The 14,417-nt window shown below is 41.6% G+C and overlaps 1 protein-coding gene across 2 annotated transcripts in view; it reads right to left on the bottom strand.

Moving 5' to 3' along the window:
• Positions 1-4,100: 4,100 nt before the first annotated feature.
• Positions 4,101-14,417, bottom strand: part of slc24a4b (solute carrier family 24 member 4b) — a 52,588-nt gene continuing 42,271 nt past the window's right edge. The window contains exons 11-17 of one of the 2 annotated variants that reach the window (XM_054748061.2): positions 11,995-12,164; positions 11,691-11,826; positions 10,242-10,408; positions 7,717-7,831; positions 7,366-7,478; positions 7,213-7,278; positions 4,101-6,818 (exon numbers count right to left, since the gene is read on the bottom strand). In XM_054748061.2, coding sequence (XP_054604036.2) covers positions 6,669-6,818; positions 7,213-7,278; positions 7,366-7,478; positions 7,717-7,831; positions 10,242-10,408; positions 11,691-11,826; positions 11,995-12,164 — 917 coding nt within the window. In that variant the 3' untranslated portion in view covers positions 4,101-6,668. Of the gene's footprint in view, positions 6,819-7,212; positions 7,279-7,365; positions 7,479-7,716; positions 7,832-10,241; positions 10,409-11,690; positions 11,833-11,994; positions 12,165-14,417 lie in introns of both variants that reach the window. The other variant, XM_015947514.3, reaches the window with a different exon arrangement.

Raw genomic sequence — 14,417 nt, forward strand, 5'->3', positions numbered from 1 at the left:
GCGTGTTGCCATGGTTACGCATCATAAATGCTCAAAAAGTGGAAAAATAGTAGTAAAAATCCTCTAAGCTTCACAGCACCAGAAACAGAAAAGTAAAAGGTCAAAAAAATAGTTTTTCTTGAGAAACTAGAAGAAAAAATGTCCAAAAACAGGCAAAACTTACATATAGTCAACAGAGCTACTCCAACATGCAGCCGCCCAGAGCAGCGCGGTTCAGGAATGAATCCAGAACAACTATTCTTACTCTGCTGTGATACGTATTTGATATTTTGATTCTATCCAAAGTTTCTCACCTGAATGCCAAACACCAATTTTTCTCAGATTACTTTTTGATTCCTCCTTTCTTCCTCAGCTACTCATTTCCCTCTCTTCTCCCTCCTGTGGTTGGAATCCTGCCAGAGCAACACACACTTTTCTAAGTGAGCACTGTATGTTGTCTCTACTGTTTTTCTTTTATTCTAGCACCATAAACTTGTTATTTCCCCTATTGTCCTGAAGCAGAGGCAGAAATCCTAGAGATGGAGCTTCAGATTCTGTCCAAACGCAGCCAAAACCAGCATGGCTCCTGAACTAATTCCATCTTTGAGGAACCCACAACACTTCATGCTCTCAAGAACTGCAGCAACCCAGTTTCTCCACCATCCATCACTGCTGCATAGCAATTTACCCAAACAGAAAAGTGGTGTCAAAAATGTACGAGCAACTCACAAACTAGGAAAGAAAAATGTCCCCAAACTATACAACTGTGGGGGTGGTGGAAGAGGAGATAAACAACTTTTTGAAGCAGGATCACACGACTGTACATGTCATGGCTAGGCTGCGCGGGTCTCGCCTCTGGAAGTGATACAAGCCAGCTTTCACTGGAGATACACAGTTGCTGCCAGAACGGGCTTGTTAGGAGGCGAGAATGTAAGTCATCAGTGCACGAGATCACGGCTGACAGCGAGACTTGTTAGCTTCAGCGTGGTGGCCAAGAGGGGGGCTCATTAGGGAAAAGCACCAGTAGCCCGGTCCATTCTGACCTCAGCAGATGGCTGCTTTTGTGGCTCATCAAGAGCATTCATCATTAACAAATGGTGGAGAGTGAAATCTAGATTTTTTTTTGCTGGTTAGATAACACAGAAAGCATGAAACTTCAACATTTCTTCACTTTGTTGCCCTTTGTTTTTTGAAACTTGAACTCACTGAGTTTTACTCTCATGGGTGGGGAGGGAGAGAGAGATCCATATTCATCCATCCTCTGGAACAAACCCGGACACATGAATCATGTTGCAACATTGCCCCCTGCTGGTGATTAAAGGCATAACTAACTTAACCACAAGTGTTCAAGACAGGCATTTCTTCCACCCCCAGTGAGTTTTTAGAGGTTGCTAAAAATCACTGCAGTATGGAAATTTGCAATCACAAAAATGGAGAACGTAACCATCAGAAATCACGAATTGTTTATTTGCTTAACTTTTCCACAACTTATAAGACTTTAAAATAACTGCAAACATTTTCAAAAAGAGGAAAACCTAAGGGACTAACACAAAAATCGTTTTTTCGCCCCCCTTTAGAACAGCTTTAATTACAGCTGCAGCGCAGGAGAACATCAAACCCATTAACTTTTACCTTGAGGCTTATTTCACCAGCAAAGATTCATTACATATCTTAAACTGCTCACATCAAAACTTTGATTCATCTGGCATTTAGTGCAACGGGAGAGCCGAGTCAGCGTGTTTAGAGTTGTCCTCCAGTGCTTCTGCTTTTAATTACGTCTCAGCCTACATAATTGATTTGGAAAAAAGGAAAAGATCTAGGTGGAGCTCTGCGGCATTTCAGCCACTGCGTAACTGGTCACCGGGCGTTTCCCCAGTCGCCTGTACCAGTGACCCGATCAACACTGGTTAGGGCAAATAAAGTTTGCTGCATTTGTATCGCACCTTCTTAGAGTTCTAGTTGTTATTCTGTCTGCATTTGGGATAAATAGCATGGAGGTGGAGAAGAAGAAAGTACATGTACTTTTTGTTCTCTTGGACATGAGTCTATCAAGAAGGAAGAGTCAAAGTGTTAAACCCAGTTAGCTACAGTGCTACAAACTCAGTTTCTAATCAACTTCAGAGTTGTCTCTCTCCAGTGGCGAAAACCTGGAACTACATTGTGGTTCTGGTAAACCATTTATTTAAGTGAGAACGCTTTCATCTCACTCCTGAAGCTGGGGAGAAATCACAGTCCTTATGTCCTCAGGGGAAAATATTGAGTAATAGGAGACAAGAGAACTAGATCAAGATTAAGTTTCCACTGTGAACAAATAGATTTACTGAAACTCATTGCAAAAGTGTAATATGCTGCTATAGGCTTAGACTGCTGGAGGACACACAGACCACTTTCCACACTCTGATACTTTCTTCTACAGTCTGCTCTTTAACTGTATTATTTTCTGCAATTTCAGCTGTTAACTTTATTTTCTCTTTAAGTGTTTTTCTCCTCAGAAGAAGCTACAATGATCTTCTGCTGAGCTGTGGTGGCCTCATGGAGGGGGCCATCGTCTAGCACACTGCTACAAACCACTTAACCTTTCTCCCTCTCCTAATAACTTTTTGCTTTCTTTGACATCGGATGTGCTACTACTAGTTTATCCGTTTAATTATAGATCCACTAGGATAAATACAGTAAAGTTTATCTCTCGCCAAATGGAATATTTACTAAGAAATCACAATGTAACCATAGACACATTGCGTGTGTGTGTGTGTATGTGTGTGTGTGTGTGCTGTCTTTTCAATCTCCAGTGAGTCGTGGTGGATGGCTGCTTATACTGAGCCAGGATCCTCTGGAGGTTTCTTCCTGTTAAAGGGGAGTTTACCTCTCCACTGTCACTATACGCTTGCTTAGTATGAGGATTGCTGTAAAGTCACCGACACTAGTAAGTGACTTGATGCAATTTGCTGGGTTCCTTATATATGAAACATTTTTTCTGATTGGCTTAATGAACTTACCTGAATTGGAATGTTTATTATGTGTAGTGCCTTGAGACGACTCTTGTCGTGATTTGGCGCCATATAAATAAAATGGAATTGAATTTCAAATGGTTTCGTGGAGCACATTTATTTTCACATAATCAATTTCACAGGGTTCAAACCACAACTTTCTGGCCCAAAATGTTAGAATAAACTCCGGATTAACTGAAACTCATTGCAAAAGAGTAATATGAGCTAAAAGAACGCCCACATACTATGAAAACCTTAAAGGGAGAGTACAGTTTTGGCTTGTTTTAACACCCCCTATTATTTGTCTGTAGAACCGAAACCAAAACCTGTCTCCTCGCTTTGCGTTCATCTTTGCAACATCTGAAACAGCTTAAACATCCCTAATGCCTTCCTCAGTGTCTAGAGGAGCGATTCATCACTACATTACACAAATCAGTTGTACCCATGTTGTAGAACATGCAGGAAACATGCTGGAAGCAGACTGCAGCACCAGGTATGCCAGCTCTATTTTTCTAACTCCAATAGACCAGCCCAGTGTTCTGACTATACGTGCTAGCGTGTCAGTTTCGATTTTGGTTACAGTATAGAAACACGCTTATTACACGGTTTGTTAAATTGTTGAGATTGCTCAAAAATACTTAATATAATTATTGGCAAAATGGTGTTTGTCGTGATTTATTTATGAAAAAGACCTTGTTTGTCACGATTCCATGAATGACCAAATAATGGGAGAAATTTCTTGTTTATAGTATGATAAATTTACAAGCCAACTGTCAGGTAAACATACAACAAGCAGTAGCACCTCTACAGGTTAACAGCCTTTGACGTAATTGGTCTGCCCATTTCCCCAAAGTAGCAACGGATAGTCGGACCGTCAGCCATTGTAAAGTTTCAAGTGTGTTATTCTGGCCACGGGGGTGAAATGGCCAGGTGGCCTTTCACTAACCATGTAAAGGGTAATTTTAGCACATAGTGGCTCAAGAAAAAGATTTAATATATTAAAAAAAAGTGTCCATTAAATTTTCAGTTGCCTCAAAGTGAACTAGTCCCTCAATAACAGGAATTTATATTTCAAGCAGTTCACAGTAGTTTTTTTTTTTTTTAATTTTATTTGTTTTTTCTTCACGTTATTGCTTTACAGTAAAATGCATTGATTGGATATGTCCAGTATAGCAAGACAATACATTCATATAAGTTATACAGATGTCCTCGGTAATGTTTTATTGTAACCAACTTTATATTAATTATTTTTGATCATTAATTACTCTTGACAAACGACTCCAACATCACATAGAGCTCACAGTGCATCAGGTCGCGTTCCGCCCATAAACACCAGTTCTCTCGCTTTGAATCGACATTTGTCTTACACAGATGTCCATTGGATCTGTTTTTTTTTTTTTGAGCCACAGCAAGTATTGCATCAAAATCTTCACGTCCTCATCCAAAAAAGTGACTTTGTAACAAAAAGTGCAAGCCAGACAAACGCTGAGAACTCATGATTGGGACGAGGACAGAGCAGCGTTTCGAATCCTGCTGTGCTCATGGCCACGCAACTACCCTCAAACCGAACATTCAAACCAACAACTCGCTTTCTTTTCAGAAAGCTACAAAGAAACTAGGCTTTGCACGTCTTTGAACGTGCCAGACGGGTGTGGAGGAGTCTGTCTGGGATGTTTGGCTGCGTTTATAACAGAGTAGCAGATTCATCGGCTCCAAAGTTGTTATTCCTTAGAGTCAGCCATCCAAGAGTCCCAGGGGCCGTTAGGAAAAGTCTGCTGCCTCTCTGCTCCTTTAATTGGGGTCGGCAAGGAGTTAATGCCCTTGTGCAGGAGTAGAGAAAGAATAGGAGTAGTGGGAGTATCCCCGCTTCCAGACGTGTTCTTTCCTTGTGCACGGTTCCTCTGCTGTCGCACACCTGTGAGCTCACACATGAACTATTGAATAAAGTGACATCACATCTCCACAGGAACCCCGTCTTTATATGGCAACCTCACAGGGGCCTTTGTCACATAGATTCTTTACATACAAGATTGCATATACAAGAGCCCTCCACCAACAATCAGAGGGATATTTTCATCACTCACACACACTTTCATCTCTGCGCTCCTCACCCTTTCTGACTCCACACAAGCATTTTCACTAGTTGTCAAAATGTCTGGATTGCAGTGATCTTAGCTGCCGATTTCTTTGTTTTTTTTTAACAAAGTGGGCCAGGCGGTCTCCATGGAAACCACCCAATAGCCCTTGGCCTTTTGCTGTACTGTGGAGGAGGAGCCGTTTAATGTCCCAGCATGCACTGCAGACAGACTGGTGAGCTCAAATTATTGAAGACTGAGTCCAGAAACGTGAGCCCAACACACACACACACACACACACACACACACACACACACACACACACGCACGCACGCACGCACTCACGCACGCACACACACGCACACGCACACGCACAGAAAGTACAAACGCACATAAGGAAGCACTAGTTGATTGAGAACGACAGGATGGCTGTTAAAGTGCAAATATCTACATACAATGCAACAAAATGAAACCCTCGTCACCTCCCAGATGTGTCCATCTTAGAGTTTCCCTGAAAACTTGCCACCTCTGCACCGGTAAAGGGGCTGCAGTGACCCCTGCTGGCCAGAGCACGCCACAGACGGGAAGTCTTGGCGTCTTTGCACTCAGAGCGACCACCGTCACATCGCTGCCTTCTTATAAATAAATCGATGCAACACATGTAATAGATGTTGAGCTTTTGTGAAGTTGTGCAGAGAACACAAAAGAGAAATAACCCACTGAGTGAAAATAAAGCTGGAGAGAACTTCCAGACACACGATCCTCCAGGAGGTCAAACCTCAACACAAAGCAAAGCATTTCATGTGCAATTATTTTCTTTTTTAGTGTGAAAGATAAACACTCATTTGCAACAAGCTCTTCTCTATATTTCAAACTAGACAATTTTGTTTTTTGAAAAAAATAAATACAAAAAAAGTGTTTACAAATTTACATTGCACTGGTGCAGATGCATGACATCAGTCAGCTGATCGAGACTGTGATGCATCCTGACATAAAGTGTCCTGACAGGAGGTCTTTAGGAAAACAAAGCAGACTTGATCAAACGAGTGGGGAGTAAAGCTAACAGAATCTGCTCCCCGTTGCCTACGGCCATGCTAGGGGAGTCAGGTCCAAGCTGAGGACGAGGAGCTGCCATGGACAAGACCCGTTTGTCCTCTTCGTCTTAGGACGAAAGGAAAAGAAAGCGTACTTCCTTTTAGGACATTGTGGCAACTTTTTTTTATTAGGATTCACTGCAGGACGCTTTTTTCCTTCACTGATCTGGTGTGTAGAAAGAAGATGTGAACAGTGACGACGCCTACAATCAACAAGGGGCACTTAAGATTCTGGAGGTCCCCGACAACTAAAGGCATGCTGGAGGGGTAAGAAGTTGGCAGATGTAAGGGCAAACTGAAATCTGACTGCAGTAACGGGCGTTGCCCCAAATTAAGGACCAGCACTGTAGGACTATGTGCATGCACAGTTGAGCCTGACGTTCTGGTACTCTGCCTCGTAAAAAAAACTCATATTTGGATTTAGACAACAAGAAAGAAAGAGTGCAAGCAAGAAGAAATGAAGAAGTCAGCAGATAGGTCCGGTGTCATCAGAAGAGAGACAGCTTTTGGTTTTGGAGCCATGCCGCTGTGCTCTACAGGTCTATGCACATGGGCAGGTTGACAAAAGTGAAGACGTTGTACTCGATCATGATGGAGAAGCAGAGGAACACAGCGTAGAGGACCAGGACGTACACGCCCAGCTTAAGATCGAGCTGCCACTTGTTCAGGTGGATTCCTAAAACCTGCACACAAAAGCAAACGTAAGGGAAAAAAAGCTGGTCCTGCATCTGCTGCATCAGAGTTAGATTCTGCAACTAAAACGTGCAACACTGTGCACCAAAGGAGCTTAATGCAATAGAAGCAGGAGCAGATATGATTAATTGCACAGCAAAGACAAAGTTAAACAGCAAATTAAAAAAATCATTGCACTGATTAGAGCATCTGTAATTGTCCCAGTCTTTTTGACTCGTTTATTTCCACTCAGTGAAACGTTTGTAGGATCAGATGTGGGATATAAAAGCTTTCGACACAGATGAGTAAATGTCAAGTGTGTCGTGTATATAACGGCGTTCCCACACCACTGATGTGGCGTGTATATTCAGCATTCTACAAAAAATAAAGATGGAGGAATCTCACCGTAAGTGCCACAGAACCCAGCAGAAGCACCACCGAGTAGACCAGCCCTCGACTGTTTATCATCACCTGAAAAAAAAACGTGTGATCAGAATCTGTTCTACCTCAAAGCTGGTCTTTAGGCGGCTAGGACAGAAAGAACCAGGTCTGACGTACCACCGATCCATAGCTGACACACATGGTCTGCATCGCCCAGGGAACCCCAAGTCCCACTAAAATATCAAAGACGTTACTGCCAATGGAGTTGGACACCGCCATGTCTCCCAAACCTGAAACGAAGATGAAAATCAAGTTTTCTTCTAAACTTTCAGGAGATAGTTTTAAAACCACAATCTGAAATGTAAAAAAAAATGAGTAGAGGTGTTTTAAATTAACCCAGAGGAGAAAAACAACCTCTTGCAGCATTACGTCACTCTCTGGAGATGCAGAGGTATCCGGTTCTGCACCAACAGACCCAAAAGCAGTTTCTATAATTAAATACAACCATCCAAAGAGGAAAAGAAATACCTTGCCGAGCCACAATGAGGCTCGCAATGCAGTCTGGAACGCTTGTGCCTGCCGCAAGAAATGTGATGCCCATGATGACATCTGGGATTCCCAGGGTGTAGCCAACTATAGTAACCTGACAATACAGAGAGCACGTCAGATCAACAGCACACCATCCCATAATGCTCTGAAGTATTTCCTTCATAAAAACGTCATTAAACAGTTTAAATCTTTAGGGTCAACTTGGCCCATAACTGGAATTAAAGGGAATGAGCTATTATTTTTAAGTGTACAAATGCTCTTTTGCCCTTTGAAGTTCTACTGAATGGCTTCTGCCACACGGTTTAAAAGGTGCATTATGTAGGAATTAAGTAAATTGACATCTTGTGGCCAGATTTGGTTACAGCAATGCCTTTCTCACTCCTGTTTTGTGAGTTTCATGGCTGTTGCCAGTTATGGATCAGCACCAGAAGATTCTAGATAAAAAGCAAAGAGGAGTCACACACACTGAGCTGATAAGTAGATAAATACATCATCATAGCTGGTGCTGGCGCTCTTGGGTGTTTTACAGTGGGAGCACTTACTACACTTATTACAGTAATTTATCTCTGGCATTAGGGGAGGTTTACCGTCTCACTGTATAGCTCTGAGTGACTCAAAGGAAGTAAAACACTACGTTTGACACATTATTTACTTCACCCACACATTTCACTGTAACATCAAGTTGTTGCTAATTGAAAAAGTAGCTTGAGATTACTTTTTAGCCAACTATTTGCTTCTAATTAACGGTTAGCTCAATATTAGCTTTTAGCCTTCTTTACCCAATTTTAGAGTAAAACCAAAAGATGCCGTGGCTTTTTAGGGGTACAGGAAATAGCTGCTGGGTCCGTCTTGTTACCGGCATTAGTTCTTTAAACAACTCGAGATTTTTGCCAGCCGTAGCGGAATTACAAATGCCGGCACTGCGGCGTTAGCTCGCAGGAGACACGGCAACCTCACACTCACTGACGGCAAACAGTAACTACGCCATTCCATTTATTTTTAAAGAAAAACTGACAACCTCCACAGCCGACTAAAATATGTTACAGTATAACCTTCTTGCACACATGATTGAGACAGACTAGGGATTATTTCACTTCAGAAATTTTACGATTTTCTTACATACTGCACCTTTAAAGTTCTTGTTTTCTGATATTAGCTCACCATGTTAGTCTGTGACCATGTCACTTGACATTAGCTAACAATACGTGATTAATACCACACATCAGGCATGTCTAAAGTGGGTCCTTGGGGCCATTTGGGGCCCTCGGAGTGGCTTTGTCCTGCTACCACAAGCACTTTTTTTGTCTTAACAGGCCGTTGGTACTCTAGATGGTCACATCATCTTATCTTCAGATTTGCACTAATTTGTCTATGTGGGGCATTTTTGGAGCAGCACAAGTCCAAAAAAAAAAAAATCATAAATTTATTTTCTTATTAAAAGGAAAACAAAATATTCTGTGACCCATTAAGTCTTTCAATATGAATCCAGCTCTCATCTTAAAGTGTTTGACACTCCTGCCTCATTCCGGGTCCACGATGGGGGCATCAGCGGCGAGTAACGGCAGCGGAACATTGCTGCTTCAAATCCAATCCAATAGTCTATGTGGTTGATCCAAACCGGCCACGGCACAGAACCTTTAAGGCAGCAGCTCAGTGGCCTAGTGGTATGAGTGTTTGCCGTGAGACTGGGAGATTGTGGGTTTAAATCCACTGTTGGGTGAAACATCTATACTTGTGACCTCATGGCAAATTTACTAACAGTATCTTTGGAGAAGTGCAAGGTGTGTGTCATCGTGGACGTGATGTTTTTCTTCGTTTTGCTTTAATGGCGGATGAAGTCGAGTGATTTGGTGATTTTGTGAGTCCAGTGAGGACGGCAGAGATGCGGCGCTGCTCGCAGTGTGGATTGACTGTCCCGCGCCGCTGATGCCTCCAGGGTTAGCTTGTCCAATAGCATTTAAGATTCAACAACATTAATCGAGGCCCACCCAAAACCAAAACCTGTTGCCACCATCTCAATGGTTGACGTTCATGCTTGTAAATAACCCCAGAATCCTTCAGTCATGCAAAAATTGAAGATTATGTAAACATTTGTCAAATCTTGTAAACCTCAGAATTTTAAAGATGAGACTTTTACACCATGTTTGTGCAAATGTTTCAAAATGGATGAAGAACTCCTTTAAATGGCTTCAAAATGTGTTTTTAGTAAACCGGATTTAAACTAATTATCTCGTAAGATAGGCAAACAATCTCTCGTGTGCTCCACAGCTGGACGTTTAAGGATTTTGTATTATGAGCAAAGTTATAAAATACATACAATCTACGTCTTCAGATGGTGGGTTAGGATTAGGAATATCATTTATGGTCTCAATTCAGATTTATTTTAAAGGAACTCAAGAGCTTATAGACCATCTCTGCATTGTTTTAAATAAACTATTTCAGCATTTCAGTCGAGCTAAATTAAATTAGTTTAGGAATAAGTATTAAATAGTTCAAAAACTCACCATCCAGACCATTAAGTAGGAGAAAACTGCAATCCAAACGGTAGACAGAAGAAAGGAGAGCATGAAGCATCTCTCCCAGCGAGGTTTGGCACAGTTTGGGATGGTGAAGAACAGCAGCAGGAGCAGGGGCCATGAGATCAGCCACTTCAGCTTACTGCCAATCCCACCTGGAGGAAAACACTCAGCTCTAGACCTGGACTCTCAACTTTGGATCAGTTAGAAAAGATTTGGCAACATTTTTAAAATGGTGTTTATTTTTTCTATTATCTAATCAACAAAAACATCGTTTTACCAGAATTTTTAAAATATTTGGGAAAAACTACTTTTATCAATGTGACTATGCAGCACATTTGTGCAAAACAGATGATTTTTGCTATTTTTTTTATTTTTGCACTATTATTCAATGTTTTTAATTTATTATATTATAATTTTTACAATATTATTCAAATTATTTACATAATTAAATATTTGAATAACATTTAATTAATATCCAATAATATTACTCAAATATTATCCAAGAAGGCAATATTATTAAATTATTTTAAGAATATCTAATTAAATATGGTGGCTGGCCGCATGGTGGCGCAGTTAGCACTGTTGCCTTGCAGCACGAAGGTTGCAGGTTCGAAACTCTGCTGCAGCCTTTCTGCGTGGAGTTGCGTGTTCTCCCCATGCATGCGTGGGCTTCCTCCGGGTACTCCCATTTCCCCCACAGATCACAACATGCCCTATAGGTTATAGATTGTAAGTCGCTTTGGATAAAAGCGTCTGCTAAATAAATAAACATAAACATAAATAAATCAAATATTTAAATCATTTGATTAAATTATTTAAATATTACTCAATTATCATTGAAACATGCAATAATTATTCAATATCCAAATTTCAAGCAACAATTTTCCTTCTTTCCTACTTTAATTCAGACATTTTAAAGTACTACTTCCGTCTTTTATTCATTAATCAGATATAATCTGGCTCCAGAGTGGTGATCATCTACTTAATTTGACTTTTGCAGCTTTTTTCTGCACATTTTCACGTTTAAAACAGCCTGAGACCAAGCTGTGCACCTTGGAAAACTTTAGCCTCCGCTTTACTTGCAGCACAATGTCATCTTTTGACACGTCTTCTGTTTTATGATAAATAAGGATCTTTTCCCACCAGCTGTACCTTTAGAAAAGGGCAGCTTTTCTCAGAGACGATCATTAGTCCATCTTTGAGACACCGCTGACTAATCTGAGAAGACATCGATAGCTGCTGAAGCAAAAGGAAATTCAACTGTCCAACAGAGATCTCCTTTCAGCACAAATGACCAACGTGGAGTTTTAAATCAGTACCTACGGACACAACAGCTCTGAAATATGACTGATCAGATCTTTGCACCTCTCGAAGAAATCCATCCTCCCAAACGCCATCTTGCACATGCCCAGAGTGAATGCATGAATCACCTACTTGGAATATGAAACGGAGAGATGGAGTCGCTCTCCTCCAACTCGGTGGGTTTGTCCTCTGGCACGTTTCCATTTTCGATTTCAACCTTCCCATCAGCCACTTGTGTCTCCACGCCATTGGAAGCTTGCACCAACTTCTGGCGCTTTCAGAAAAAAGAAACTAAGTCAAAGAGCAGATGAGCACACACGCTGCTACAACCACTTCTAACTGGGGCTTACTTTAGATGATCAAAACTGCACAAAGGGGGAATTTTCAGGGCTTATATAAGTCTCAACGATGACCGAAGCAGAAACAGCTGCTGTACCTCTGTGATGATGAGACGACTGGCCATGCGAAGGCGGGTTTTGGGTCCAAAGTGGCTTGTTACCATGACTCTGAGGCCGGCCTCTGGAAACCTGAACTTCGAAGGACTGGCGTTCATCATCTCATCCACCATTACCACAGAGCCACGGCTGTAAGACTTGCTGGGTTTGACTGAAGGGATCGAGTCACACGTTAAACTGAATTACAGACGATGACGATGGACACAGATTAGAGTCACCTCTAATTCAAACTCAGATGTTGGCTTAAAAGTCAGAGTTGAAACAACTTAAAAGTCTGAACTGGATGTTCATCTATAGGAGGGGTAGTCAACACCCTTCTGAGGACTGTATCAAGCCTGTTTTAGTTGTTACCCTACTCCAATACCATCGATTTGCCTGTTCAGCAGCTCACCAAGCTCTGTGGAAGCCTGTTAATCTGTTAATTAGGCTCCCTATAGAGAAAACAACTAACTGGCATGCTAGAAGGTGCTGGATCAAAATTTCACACACTGTCACTTCCTCATTCACACACACTCACTGTGGGTTTAACAGAGCTGAAATCATAGCTGTTGCTGTAAATTCTGTTTAGTTGTTCTCATTTTATGGGATTATATAACTTAAAACAGCATATCTGATTTATATTCTGCGTTACTGCCATCCACTGGCCAAGATGAGTATTGCACCCTGAGGTGGGCAGCTTTGAGCTGATTAATGGAGACTGAACACATGCTTGTGCATTTATTGCAGTATTATAATTATTTTCTACTTCCTGTAAATTAGAAAATTTACCTTCTGTAACACTTTATTAGAAAGAGGGAAATTAATGGTTGTTAAGGAATTGTAGTCAATTTTCAACTGTTATAATAGGGACTAAGATGGGAAATATTTCACGCAACCCTCCCAAGGATCATTTTCACCAGCCTAACCCTAACCTACTGGTTAATGAGTTTGTGGTGAGCTCATTTAAGGATACTGAACTTTAAATAGCATTCCCAAACTGCCTGATGCAGCTTTGAAATTTGCATACCCCTAGCATTTGTGCCGAAAGAAATTGATTAAAAAAACAACAAAATGAATCAAGAAACTTTCCCCCAAAACCATTTGAGATTAGAGCCTCAGAGGCAGCAGACAGACCAAATGATGAGCCTCGGCTATTTGTGCAGCCCCGCCGGCCCTCTGCTCAGAATTAGCTTTATAATCCAGTATAAACAAGTCCTACAGAACACATATTAGCTTAACTCTGCTTTAATTTGACTTATTATGCATGCACCAATGCACATAAATTACTAGAGTAAACAGAGCTGGCACAAACATTCTCTCCTGTGAAATTCATTACCACTTCAGGAGTGAGTAGGTCTGCGCTCCAGAGACGTGCAGAAGGAAATCAGCTCAGAAATAAAAAAAAACTGGCACACAGCAGCACAACACTGTTGACAATGAGCAAGAATAAGTTTAGTAAGGCTAAACAGACAGGCGTGTTAGCATCAATGCAGCCAAAGTGGGAAGAGTTGCATCTCTCAGAAGGGTTACGACTACAAGTTATTAAAAGTTAGAGGTAGGAAAAAGAAATGGAGAACTGTGGCTCAAAGAAATTGAGTTTTACTTGTTTGAAGTTTAAATTCTAATTGGCATCATTATTAGGAAATGTAAAACTTGAGGTGCATCATGTAGGAATGAAGTAAAAATGACATCCTGTGGTCGAATTTGGTACCTGCAATCCCTCACTCTGAGTTTCAGGACGTTTGCCAGTTAGGGATCAGCTCCAGAAGATTCTAGATAAAAGATGAGTCATACACAGAAGCTGATAAATGGCCTGTATTTGATAAAGCACCTTCTAGAGTCCTGGAATCCCCCAAGGTGCTTTAAAATACATTCACCCATTCACCCCCAGTGGTGATGAGCTACATTGTAGCCACAGCTGCCCTGGGGCACACTGACAGGAGAGTCTGCCATACACAGGCGCCACCGGCCCCTCCGAACACCACCAGCAGGCAAGGTGGGTTAAGCGTCTTGCTCAAGGACAGGACAGCGACAGACTGAGTAAATAATACCGCCGTTTCTCAGGGGTAGGAAATCCTGGTCTTTGGCTTCTGCTGTCCAGCATGTTTTAGCTTCAACACAACAAATTGAATGGTTGATTAACCTGCTAACCAAGTTATCAAGCTCTGCAGAAGCCTGGTAATCACCTGATTAAAATCCGTTGTGTTGGAACAGGGAAACAACTAAAACATGCTGGATCGCAGCACTCCAAGACCAGGGTTGCATACCCCAACATACCTGGTGCTAGCACCCTAGGTGTTTTACGGTAGATACCACTTACTACACTTATGGTAATATGCCTCCAGCAATGTGGAAGTGTCGTTTACCTTGTTATTGATCTGAACGACTACACACACACACACACACACACACACACACACACACA

The sequence above is a fragment of the Nothobranchius furzeri genome, chromosome 2, assembly GCF_043380555.1.
Source record: "Nothobranchius furzeri strain GRZ-AD chromosome 2, NfurGRZ-RIMD1, whole genome shotgun sequence".
In the NCBI taxonomy this organism is placed as follows: Eukaryota; Metazoa; Chordata; class Actinopteri; order Cyprinodontiformes; family Nothobranchiidae; genus Nothobranchius; species Nothobranchius furzeri.